The sequence below is a fragment of the Nyctibius grandis genome, chromosome Z, assembly GCF_013368605.1.
Source record: "Nyctibius grandis isolate bNycGra1 chromosome Z, bNycGra1.pri, whole genome shotgun sequence".
NCBI classification, from domain to species: Eukaryota; Metazoa; Chordata; class Aves; order Nyctibiiformes; family Nyctibiidae; genus Nyctibius; species Nyctibius grandis.
Window position 1 is genome coordinate 2,844,031 of NC_090695.1, and position 12,393 is coordinate 2,856,423.

Below are 12,393 nucleotides of genomic sequence, written 5' to 3' on the forward strand. Positions count from 1 at the left end.
GTTCTTACTTCCTAATTAGGTCCTGGTGTCAGGAGGTTGGTAACAATTATTCATACATAGATCATTTGGATGCAATACAAACTGTTCTAAAACTGAAGCCATCATAATAGCATGCATTAAAAAGAAGTCCTGTTTAGCTTCATCTTTTCAGACCCCTTCGCTTAGCGCTTGGAATATCAGTTTCTGTGCTATGCGCATCCTACATTTCATGTCTAACACTGCAATAATGGGTTTGGAAGGGGAAAAGGAAGAAACAAAAACTTTCACAGCCATAATCCCTTGTTCTTACCTTGTTCACAGATTTCGTCACTGGACTCTGCACAGGGAACCCACACTCTCTTCCCAAATTCTTCATCTGACTCTGTGGCATTTCCCAGAGCAAAGAGAAAAGAGAAAACCTTGATTGTGGGAATGACTGTGCAGAAAATGGTCACAAGCATCCAAAATTTTGCTCTGCCCATCTCCATTTCATTACACCGTTCTGCGTGCCCACCACCACCTGCCAGCCGGGGCCCTCTGAGCACCTGGTGTAAGGATTCACCTTCAGCCCCGCTCAGTTTTGGAAGGTCTCCCAAGCTTCCCTGTAACCCACACAGATGCATAGGTTTCTCCTCCCAAGCAGCCCTGGTAAGTGTGGCAACACCACGGGGCCATCATGGCTTTCCCCAGCAGCTGCAGAGCATGCAATGAGCCGTGATGGCAGGGAGTGGTGCCATGGATTCCTACGACAACCCACGTTGGAAAGGCTCAGGAAGAGCAGGAAGGTGTCACAGGATGCCAACCTGCCTGCTTTGTTTAAGAGTTAAAGCAAGGAGCTGAAGCCAAGGGCTACCATATTGCAAAACCATTTAAAACAGGGTAAGTGCTCGTGATTCAACATCGTGACTGCGGCAAACATGCTCTGCCCTGTGCTTCTGCACTTCTGGTACAAAAATGAGATCTTCCTCTCCCCTTCTTCCCCTCCTGCCTTCCCTCCCCTTTTTGTCCATCTCTCGAGCCCTTCACACAAAGGTGAAATATTTTACATTTTCACCTGTGGTGATGCAGACCAGAGTGTGTTTTCTTTGCTTTGCTTTTCACCGATTTTGCCCAAGGCATCCTTTTAAGCAGCAGCCTGTGCAAAGATAATAGGTGGCACGATTCTCTATAACTGGAATCAGCAACAAATCAGCCATCTGCCACTCCAGGGGTCTGAGATTAACCCAGCTACTGGACCGTGACTACAAAGCATTTGCACATTTAGATTACAGAAATGTGAGGTTACCAGTCCAAGAAAATAAAAGACAGATAATGGGGAAGGTGTGAGGAGAAGGGGTGGAAGATAGCCTTGGAAGAATCCTCTGGATTAACCCTTCTAGACACGAGCCATCTCCTAACAACTCCAAGCAGGCAATGTTTCTCATTATAAAGTGTTAAAGGAAGCAACTTGAGATTCACGACACATCATGTTTCAGGGAAATACATCCAAAGACACATCTTTGATACAGGGAGAAATAAAGACAAAGACATTCAGCTGCCTTGTCAATGCCTTGCAGTGCTCCTTGGGAAGTATGACCAAGCTGCCCAGATGGCTTACTTGGACTACTTGGAAAGTATAAGAGTAAAATTTTCATCCCAAGATGGACAAGCTCTCTTTCTCCACAGCATTGTCATGTTACTGAGGAAATGAAAGAGGTCTGCATGCTGAAATATAAAGGCTCAGGAAGGTCTCTTCGTTACCTGTCCTCAGTTTACCTTCCTGAATGACAAACACTGCATTGCTACTTTGCACACATGGGTGCTGTTGGTCCACATTAATATTTGTCTGTATCTTTGGCATCATCTCTGTAATTCCGTTGGGAATTTTTATTTGGTAACTGAAGTATTAAGAGGTTTAAATCAGTAGTAAACACAAGCTGGCTCCACATCTAAAAGTGTGAGCCATGCTCCGTGCAGGTGCATGGCAGGTTAGGACAGCTGCCAGGGTCTCCTCTGCTCACTTTGATGTGGGCTCTAATCCCCACTCCTGGCATTTGCTTTTGTAGGTTGGCATCCCATGGTCAGGGATCTCAGGTTATAAAGAGGAGGTTGTGGCCAGAGAAAGAGGTGCAGCTGCAGCCAAAACTATCAGCAAGGACTGCTGGGAAATTCAGGCAAGGTCTGCATGATGTGTGCCCTTGGTGAAGATGGTAGCTTAAATACACAGCTCATTAAGTCAAAAGAGGCAACTGAAAAGCAAACAGCAAACACATATGTGCACATAAACCCACATATTTTTATGCGTATACTTTATTCATGAAGAACAGGTGGGATCTGGTGGAACGTACAATGACACACAGATTACTCCAAGTTACTTGGCCAACCCTCTTGTTGACATTTGCCATGGTTTCTTCACCTTGTCCAAGGTTTCCTGGGCCAAGCACTACATACCCCTCATATGTGACAAACAGAAAAGCACAAGAAGAGACAACAGCATCTATTCTGTGCAAGCTCAAACTGAGCTGCAGTAACTACATGGCTCAAGGCACATTTGAAAGGAGCAAGAGTGAGAGATCAGTTGCTGTAGACCTCCTACTCCATACAAAGCCTGCTAGCATCACCTCAGAAATGAGTGCATCTCCTAGCAGCATTCATTTGGGACTGATCTTTCAACCCTCTGCAGAGGAAGGACCATTCATCTGCAAGGAGCTGTGAGAAGAAGAGGGTGAGGAGAGTAGGCTGGAAAATATGTTTAAGTCTCCCTGAATTCCCCACTATTTATCACAGTATTTCCAAAAGGCATTATCTGAGCAGAAGTAGGTGCTCCAAAACCAGGCCCACGTGTCTGAAACCAAAGGTGAAATTTGAAGTGGTTTGGATATATACTAGGGCATGGTTTTCAGGTGAGAGACAGGTCACAGGGATCATCCCACGCCTGGGACTACAAACTGGGCCAAGCTAACAACCCCACAACCCACAAGCTTTTGAGATGCAGCAAGTTAATGAGCCTCTGCCCGTGCTTTGGAAAGGTCTCCTTGAACTTGACCTGCTGGCTATCTGAGTGCTAAAACTGCTGTTAAAACAGGATCTGGACCCATTTTCAAGCCCTGCTTCAACTATTGGGACTACTACAAGAACTCTTGTGCTGGTAACAATTTTAAAAAGTTTTTTTAAAAAATCAAAACCCCATATAAAAAAAAAAAAAAGTACTTTCATGTACCTTTTCCTAGCCTGTGAATGGAGGGAAGAGGGGACCAACACAGGGCAAAACCTTTTCTTTCAGACAAAAATCACAGGAAAACTCCAGCCCATCCCTTGCAAATTAATCAACCTTACAAATTCTGTTGAAGTTTCATCCCTATATGATTTTTTTGTCTGTTTTATCCAGGCAGGCTTTGCAGGAAGGGGCTTTTGGAATCGAAGCACCAACACTGCATTAACCAGCTCAGCTGAGCCGTGGAGCCGCCGGGAAGTTGCCTTTCCCTCCAGCAAATGAGAAGCGGAGGGGAACACCGACGCAGGCGACGCTGCACCTTGCAGACATTCGCGTGTCCTACAAGTAACCTTGCATCAGGATACAGAGTCGTGAGAGCTGCCTTATGGGTACGGAGAGAGGAGGAGGAGGACAGTGAGGAGGAGGGGAAGGAGTGGCAACAGGAGAACAATCAGAAACTCCCTGGGAATCAAGTCTTCTCTTCCTCTCCAGGAAAAAAAAATATAAAAAACAAAAAATTCCTCCCCAATATGGAGATGGCAGGAGGGGATGAGCACACTCGCTCCTTCTCTGCTTATAATCCTTTCTGGTGAGCATCGTAACACACACACATGGGCTAGAGACCAGCTACAAGCAGAGCATTTCTTCCAGGCGCTTGCCACGCTGCACCAGCCCCAGGGTGCAAAGGGCTGCCCCCCTTCTCTACACCAAGAGAACCCTCTCTTTCCCAGAACCCTCAAATATCACTGGGGGTGGATAGGGGCGAAAAGGGTCACATTTAAAAGGCGAAAGGGAAGCAAAGAGGCGGGAGAACACCCCCGAGGCCGGCCAGCGGCCCCACGGCCACAGCCATTCTCATTCCGGGCACGTTCCGCTGCTCTCCAGCACAGCCTGGCTTCGAAATATTAGTGTGGTGCAGAGTGCCTTTTTCGAGTCGCTGCAGCTCCTTCTTGGCACCGGTTCAGCTTTTTGTCTTGCCTTCTCCTCCGAGAACCCAGTGGAGGGAGGAGGAAAGAAAGGAAGAAAATAAAGCCCTGCCGCTTCGCTGCCGGGGCCATCAGCCTCCCTGCGGCATCCCCCGCCTCGCCTGTGGCACCCCGCACCCTCCCAGCCCACTCCCAACCAAACCCACTCGGCAAACATAAATCTCTTCCCACCTCCACAGCAGCCAGTTCACAGCCTCCCCCCCCACCTCCCTCCCCGCCACCTCTTTTCATCGCTCACTCCTTTGTACTCCTCTAAATTTTCCTAGCCAAGCGTTACAACCTCCCACCCCTTCTTTCTCCTCTATCCCCAGCCCCAACCTCCTCCCCTCACATCAGCAAAAAATAATCGTGCCACGGTTGCCAATGCACTGGCATCTCCTCGGAGCGGAGAGCCACTGCATCCACAACACAACCAGCAGGTCCAACCCAGCTCACAGCTGCCCAAGCGCAGGAGAGCTGCAGTGCTCGCGGGCGCACACGTGTGTGCACACACACGCGTGTCGTGGGGCAGGACATACTCTGTTTGCATCCCTTGGCATTGCTGTAAATGCAAGCTTCCTGCAAGCTTGCATTTGGCAACCAATTCCTCCTCCTGCTTGTGGGGCCAGAAGAAAAACAGAGGCAGAATAACGAGGGAGGGAGGGTGTATTTTTTTTAAGCAACCCAAACATGGCACTGAGTGCTTCCACCAACAACCTCTCAGCCTGCTGTGCTGGCAACCAGATGCTGGTTTCAGCCTGGCACCAGCTTTGATTTGTTTTTCTCTCCTCTTAAACGCTCTCCTCCCAAATATTTATTCCCTTATTTTTTTTTTCTTTCTAGTTTCTTTCTTCCCTTTTCCACTCTTAGCTTGTCCGTAGAGGGGCTCCCTCCCACTCCCACCCACAAATCCAAAACAGCACATGGGGAAGGATCACCAAAGGGAGCAAAACATGATGTAACACAGAGTGGACCAAGAAGGGGGTAAAAAAACCCCATATGTACACACAACGTATGTATGCTCTTCTCTGAGGAAGAAGGAGAGAGTGAGAGATGCCCTAAAAGCAGTCAACATGACCTTTGTGTATGCCAGGATGCACAAGACCCAGACTCCTCCACGAAGGAAGGAGGAGACAGGTTTGGTTGGGGGGTAGAGAAGTGATGAGACAAAATGCATGTTCTCCAAGGAGAGGACCCAAGAGAGACAACTTTCAGCCAGCAACGTGACTCCAATTAAACTGGAGTTTGAAACACTGACATATGCATGACAGAGATAAAGTGGTGTAAAATGCACTTTGTCTGGTGCCTAGAGGAAAGAGATTTGGAGAAAAAAATAACGCTGATGCTGATGCTGGGGACGGCTTGGGAGGGGCATGGATGGAGGGCAGAAGACGCACTGAGGATTTCAGCATGGCAAAAGTGGTGGCACGAGTGCATTAGGCTGGAGACCCAGAGCAGGGTACAGCCCTGTAAGCAGTCACTGGTGTCCGTGGGACTTTTTATGAGCCTGGTTGGACCCACTTGTCCACTGAGACACATCAGGAGTCCTTGGAAAGCCACAGGAGTTAGAGAGTGGTGAAACAGATGGGCACTCGCTGTGTCTCAGGCCCAGTGCCTCCGCTCCCTGTGGCAACGAGTCCCTTGGGAGGCACAGAAAAAGTGCCAGGAAAAGGCTGGTTCTTGCCAAATACGCTCTGGCCACCCAGGGGAATAGCAGAGCAACCGTCTCGAAAGCAGGGTCACAGAGACAGACCAGGAGACAGACAGACAGACAGACAGCATGCTCGGGGTGGTACAGACAAAACAGCAGTGTCCTGAGCAGCTGCCTAATATGTATCTTGGCAAAATCTCGTCTGGCTGTGGATGAAGCAGAAATCGGAGGCTGGAATCATAAACCTGTCAGTTGGTCTGACTTTTGCTTCCCTGGCCCGCACGTATAACGCAGGAGGAAAGCGGAGGGCTGCATGACCCTCTAGCTGCCAGGAGCCACATGGAGAAGCTGGTCCTTCGGCCGCTGCCAGCTGCTGCATGTGGAGCAGCTGATGGGCAGGCGCTGAAGTGGACTTAAAATAAGCAGATGCCCTGCTGTGACTGCACTCATTAAGGGATGAGCGTGTCTGCATACTTAAACCGAGCCTCAGCCCGTGCCTTTAGGGTAACTTCTGACACTGGGTCGTGTCCCCTGTGCAAGGTCCTCATTGGAAGCCACCGCAGCACAGCTGAGGTTGGACGGAGAAATATCCAGGTAGGGTCACCAAATCCCCTCTTCTGAGCTGTGGCTTCACTGTCGAGGCCCTTTGCATAAGGATATCATCCAGCGTGGCAATGGTTCCCCCCAACATCTTCTTCCAAAGTTAGCTGGTGTCCATCTGAATCCTCTCTCCCAGCCAGTTTACACATCCATTTTCTCTCTTTGCTATTCCTCAGGTTTAGGGTGGGTTTCTGCCCTTGCCTCCAGCCTTTAGTGTTGAGTGCTGGCATTTGGCAAGGCAGACTGGGACCCTCATGTGTGTCCATGCAAAGCAGACCCTGAAACCTTGGTTAGAGGCCCCTGCAGAGAAGCATCCCCACCCAGAGGTCTCATTGAAGTGACTTCCAGATAGAGGCACTTTCAGATGCTTTGAGTCGAAAGGCGCTATAAATAAAAGATATTACAGACTAACAAGTTCTCTGTTGCAAACTGGAGTGGGAAAGAATATTTTAGCATCCTCTTTCTAAGCACATTAACTCTTGGCAGCCATGATCGTTCAGGTCTCCAGAACTGAAAACTTCACACAGTAGGCAGCACGTTGAGTCCACATGCTCCATCTCCAGTTTCAACAGCTATAAAATCCACACTGGCCCTACGCTATATCCCCCCAGCACAGCAAGCATTCAAATATTGTGTCGGTTTAGGGGTTATGACAGTAAATATACTCTCCGCGGTTATCTTTCTCAGGAAAAACTCAGCCTTCATTGCTGTAAGCTCACGATAGACAATGCCTAAAGATTTTTATCAACTGGCTTCTGATGCTTCCCTTCCCAGGGTGAGCAAGCACTTTGTATCAATCTGGCTTGCTTTAGTGCAGTGACCCAGCACTGTGCTCTGCAGCTGAAAGTTCAGGTCCCAGCTGTGGGGCTAAACTCTTGCTGACACTGTGCTGATTTCGCCGTCTCTGTCACCCATGCTGCCAGGGAGGGGGAGGATGTTGGGTTTTTTCCAGGCTGGAAAAGAAAGAAAACAATCATACAAAACACGGAGAAGATGTGGCAAAGGAGAAGGGGGAGGAAAGAGATCCCGACGTGTGCGGTGAGGTTGAAGAGAGGAAATCCTTTGGGCAGCACAGGGCACTTCACCGCGTTCTTCTTTGTCTTCATCCAGGAGAAAATCTTGCTCAAGAGGCAATTAAAATGTTAAAATGGCAAGTAAAAGCTTTTAGGATGCCTCGAAGAACTTGTGTGCGTGCGCAAGTGCACACAGAGAGATGCAGAGAGGGAAATCATTATTAGTGATGGGTGAACTACAAAAGGTTGAGTGGTTTGTTTTGGATAAAGATCCCCAGATGCAGATGCTTATCTAAAGCCCTCAGTCTTCAGAGAAGGACTGGGAATGTCTTAAGAACAGACCATTCTTGCATGATTTCCAGTATCTCTCAGAGTAGTCATCCATGCCAAAAATACCATGAAAACAGATTTTTTTCTTCTCTTCTTCTTCTTTTATGCAGTGTTTTGGCTCTTCTCCTTCTGGTTCCAAGCAAAACCTAAAACCGCAAAGCCTGTGACTTGAAGGTTGGACTGTGCTTATTTAATTTCGAGCCATCCTCGTTCTCATGACTGCACATATACGAGGGAAAAAAAGGAAAAATGGTGCTGTGATTCCATGGAAAACTTTAAAAGAAAAGAAGACTCCCTGAAAATTGGCAGAAAAACAAGCTGGCTTCCCTAAGACAGGACTACAAGCCCACCTTAAGCAGACTACTTATCTGTAAGCTGGCTATTCTTCTCATAGATAACATGCAACATCACAGCATTCCTAGTTCAAATAAGCCTGATAGCCTTGGGTGGTTATTAGTCAGTGAATACTATTGAATCAATAAACAAAATAAGGCCTTTGAAGAACGCCTTGTTTCCCCAGCCCAATCTTGAAACTCATCAGATCTGCAGTAGCCCTAATTTGTCAGAGAAGGAAGAAACAAAACAGTTTGAGCATGGTCCAGTGCCCTCCAGTTTTCTTAAATCAAAGTGTAATTGGGGTAAAATAGCCCGGGGATGGTGCTGTTGGGATGAAAGCGTTATGTTTTCCGTAAGTTACCTGGACAAACAGGGCTTTTGCAGGGCTGTTTTTGATCTCTGGCTGGATTTACACCAGAATATCTTCAATAATGTTGCTCAGTGTATAAGGCAGATAAGAATCAGGCCAGTGTGCTTTTAAGGATGTTGCCAGATACCCCATGTCCCTGGACTATTCATCTCAAGAAGGTTAAAAGCACATACATTCACTCTACATGTAGTAAAGAACGAATGTTTTGCTGTTAAAGACCAGATGATCTTCTCAAATGATTTCTTGTAGTCTCTTTTTCCTGCCTTTCCTATTATTTATTAATTACTCAAGCAATGATCTTCAGCTCATCCAAGTGGTTTGGAGACCAAGACTTAGGTCTTTAGCTGGTACAAATCAGAACAACTCAGTCCAAGTCAACAGAAACGAAGGATGAAGTCAGTGGAAAAGGTGTGAACCAAGAGTTTGTACTACACAGGCTTCCAAAACAAGGGCACAGCCTTCTAGACAGCACAGTACATACAGTCTAAGTATTTTCTCACTGAAGCTGATGGCACTTCTTGTGGGTGACCAAGACAGGTACAGAAGGCCCGAGTCCCCATTTGCGTCCACAGGTGTGAACTGGGAGATAAGCTCCGTTACCCATGACATCCTCTGCTCTTTGCAAAATCTGTTATTGTGTCCTGCTAAATGCTGCAGGATGCTGATCATTTTTGTCAAAAGTTGGCTCTTGTGCAGCTTCTTAGTTTAGATGGCGGAAGAGAGGGATGGGTTTAACTTTTGGCTTGAAAGAAAGAAAGTAAAAAATCTAGGCCCTTTCAAGAGTGCTGAACAGTTGACAAATCTGAGATTTTTGAAAAAGTGACCCAATCTATCTAGTTATTACACCATTCTCTGCCTGTGAAGAACACATGGATTGATATTTACTTGCAGGAAATGCTGATGAGATGAGGGTTCCCATTCATTTGTGTTGTTTCCTGCTCCCCCAAGACCACAGGCTTCAGCGATGATGGAGCAGACCGCTTCACAGGTGCATGGTTTGTACGCCAAAACGGGTTGTAAATCAGAGTGGAGGAAGAAAGGGCTGGAACAACGCGTGTTTGTAGAAGTGACCATTGGTAAGGGATGTTGACCACATTCATTTTTACAGGTCTGATCTCCTAAGTCTACACTTGCTCACAGTGCACTGGAGGGATTGGGTCCTGGCTCAGAAATCCAAGGAACATGTCAATAATTTGCCAGAGATTACACAGGGGGTGAACTTGTCCCTGATCTCCATTACTGGTTCAAAACCAGGAATTCTCATACCCTTTCGGACAGATGGCTGGTCCTATTGCTTCTTATGTTAGATTTCCCATTGAGGCTGAAAGCAAATCCACATTCAAGCTGAAAGTAAACAACCTGCGAATTCAAAAGGCATTAATTCGACCTGTCAAAGCATTTGCTGTGTATGCTGCAGATGTCAAACAGACAGTTTCCCACAGCCCTGAGCCTAGACACATAACTAAGTTACACAGCAAAACCTTCCACCCAGCCCAAAAATCCATCCTGTGCAGAACTCGCTCTCCTCACTGGCGTTTTAAGGGCTGAAGCCTCAGCTGGAGTGAATTAATGTAGTCTCTCTGATTTGAATAGAGCTACGCCAATTTATACCAGATGAGGATTTCACCCTTTGGAGGCCAAGTGGGAAACAGCTATCCACTACTTTTTTAACAGTGTGGTTTGAGAAAAAAATAAAATGTTGTGTAGTTTAAAGACTGAAAGAACACTAAGTTTATTTCCATTTCTATGATTAATTTCTGAAGAAACCTATTAGAGAGCTTGGTCCTGAAGAATCAAGTTTTGCAGAAAAATGCATATAAATAACACAACTTATAAATACAAACAACACAAGCTACCCAGCTTATTCTGATTCGTGATACCTTCCCAAATGCCAACAAAAAGTTAACTAGGAACACAAGTACGACATTGCTGTGGTATTGCAGGAAATTCAGAAAGTGGAAAGGACTGAATAAACCAGTCTGGTCTTTTCCTGCCATGGGCTGAATGAGGAGGACAAAAAACATGAAATTAAACCATACAAACAAAAAAACCTCACCCATATGCTTTGAAATGCTCTGAGCTTTAGTACTGTGGTGTGCTCCTTGGACGTAAAGATGTGCAAGATGATTGTTTTTCTAATATATTTTGCTGTAAATTGAACAGCACCACTGAAGTCATATTCTGCAAATCAAGATTTAAAGCAACATAACCTCATTGTATACATACAGGAATGTATACATGAATTAAGCTTATGACTTATTCTTTTGTATAGGAGGACTCACTTGCAGACTTGGATGTGCCTTGATTTTCCCTAAAGTAAACCAGAGGTCAAATATTACACCAACAGAAATGAATGGAGATTTTTAAGATGATGGTAATGGGAAATCAAAATTTAAACTCTTTAACTTGAAGCCACTAGACTGATGCAGCTCATCAGAAAATTCACCTCCTCTTTTCTCCAGCCATCCTTATTTTCACTTTACAATTCAGCATAAGCTGGCAATTAGTAATACTTTGTCTGTTTATAGAGCCTTGCATCTGAGGATCTAGAAACACTTTGTAAACACTAATGAATTAAGCTTCTTAACACCCCCTGTGAGACAGATACTACTATCTCATTCGCACAGCTCGGAGAAGAGGTGCAGGTTTGCTGAGGGTTGGAGCCAGCCAGCGGCGGAGCTGGGAAGCCACTCTAGACTCCAAACCTCACCTTCAGCTCAATAACGCAAGGCTTTCAATGGATGTGGTGAGGCACCTGGCAACTTCTGAATCTTGTCATTATCTCTCATGGCTGCCAGTGTGCCCTGATGGCTGACAGGCTGAAAACACAGAAGGCTGAACTTCTACCCATAGAGAGAACTTAAGTCCTGTTTACTGTTGGACAGAAACACCATCAATATGCCACTCATCCTCACCTGAAACAATCACTCACAGATATGATCCTCTGACGTTGCAAACAGGAGAGAAAATTGGGGATTCAGATGTCCTTACTCATATTTTAATAATATTACAAATCCAGGACAAAACAATACGAAGATCTGAGAGGATTCCTTTCCTTTTCTTTGTATCTTTAATTGCCCTTATCTTTTTCTCATGTAGGGGAAGGGTAAAATACTCAAGCCTGATTGCAAGTCATGATGACAAGAGGAACTTAAAGGATTTTTAAGGAATGCCTAAAGGTTTTGCTTCCAACGCTACCAGGAATGCTTAGATCCTAGGCAAGCCTCAGGATAAGATTGGCATTAATGAGGTGAGTGGTTTTTTTTCCAAAGCACAACCTCATTGATTTAAGAGCAGCTAATGTCTGGTACCTATTTGAAGCATTTTTCCACGTAGCCCTTCCCCAAATGCATGGCAGTCAGACAACTTCCATGATGATTCTTCTATCTAAACATACATACACAGCTCCCCCTCTTTTCAATTTATCACTGAGCCAGTCAGCCCGTTTATTGTTGAAGTTTTGCCCATTTAATAGTGCACTTAGGAAAGCTTAATACAAACATCGACCAATTCATCGCTGTCACAAAAGGAAAAGCCTTAGGAATCATTCATCTAAGCAGGAGTCAAGAGTAAGAGTCTCTTATTTAGAGATCGGTCAATAAGAAACAATGTTATGGAAGCTATTCTAAACAGACCAGATTTTTTTTTTTTTTGAGCACCTCTTTTCTTCCACTGATTGAAATTGAGGAGAATAACAAATAAAATATTTGGTTTTGCTTTCAAAATTTGTTGGTGACCTTAAATCCCAGAAATGGGGCACTACAGAAGAGAGAGGCATTTGACATATTCAGCATGTTGATTTGTGAACTATTAGCAGATTGCTGTTTGCCTAAAAATACGTATTTGAAATTCTTTTCTAAAAACTCTTCTTGATCTCTTCCCAATTCATGAGCTGTTAAATGTCTGTATGACACGGCGGTGTTTGTCTCCTGAACAGAGGGACATTACGATCCCTA

The 12,393-nt window shown here is 45.6% G+C and overlaps 1 protein-coding gene across 3 annotated transcripts in view; it reads right to left on the minus strand.

Annotated features, from left to right (window-relative positions):
* SETBP1 (SET binding protein 1) overlaps positions 1 to 12,393 on the minus strand; it is a 261,399-nt gene that overhangs the window by 140,683 nt on the left and 108,323 nt on the right. For 2 of the 3 annotated variants that reach the window (XM_068422708.1, XM_068422706.1), the window contains one exon: positions 290 to 361. The exons of the other annotated variant lie outside the window; for it this stretch is intronic. In XM_068422708.1, coding sequence (XP_068278809.1) covers positions 290 to 361 — 72 coding nt within the window. The remainder of the gene's footprint in view (positions 1 to 289; positions 362 to 12,393) is intronic. 3 annotated transcript variants of the gene reach the window in all.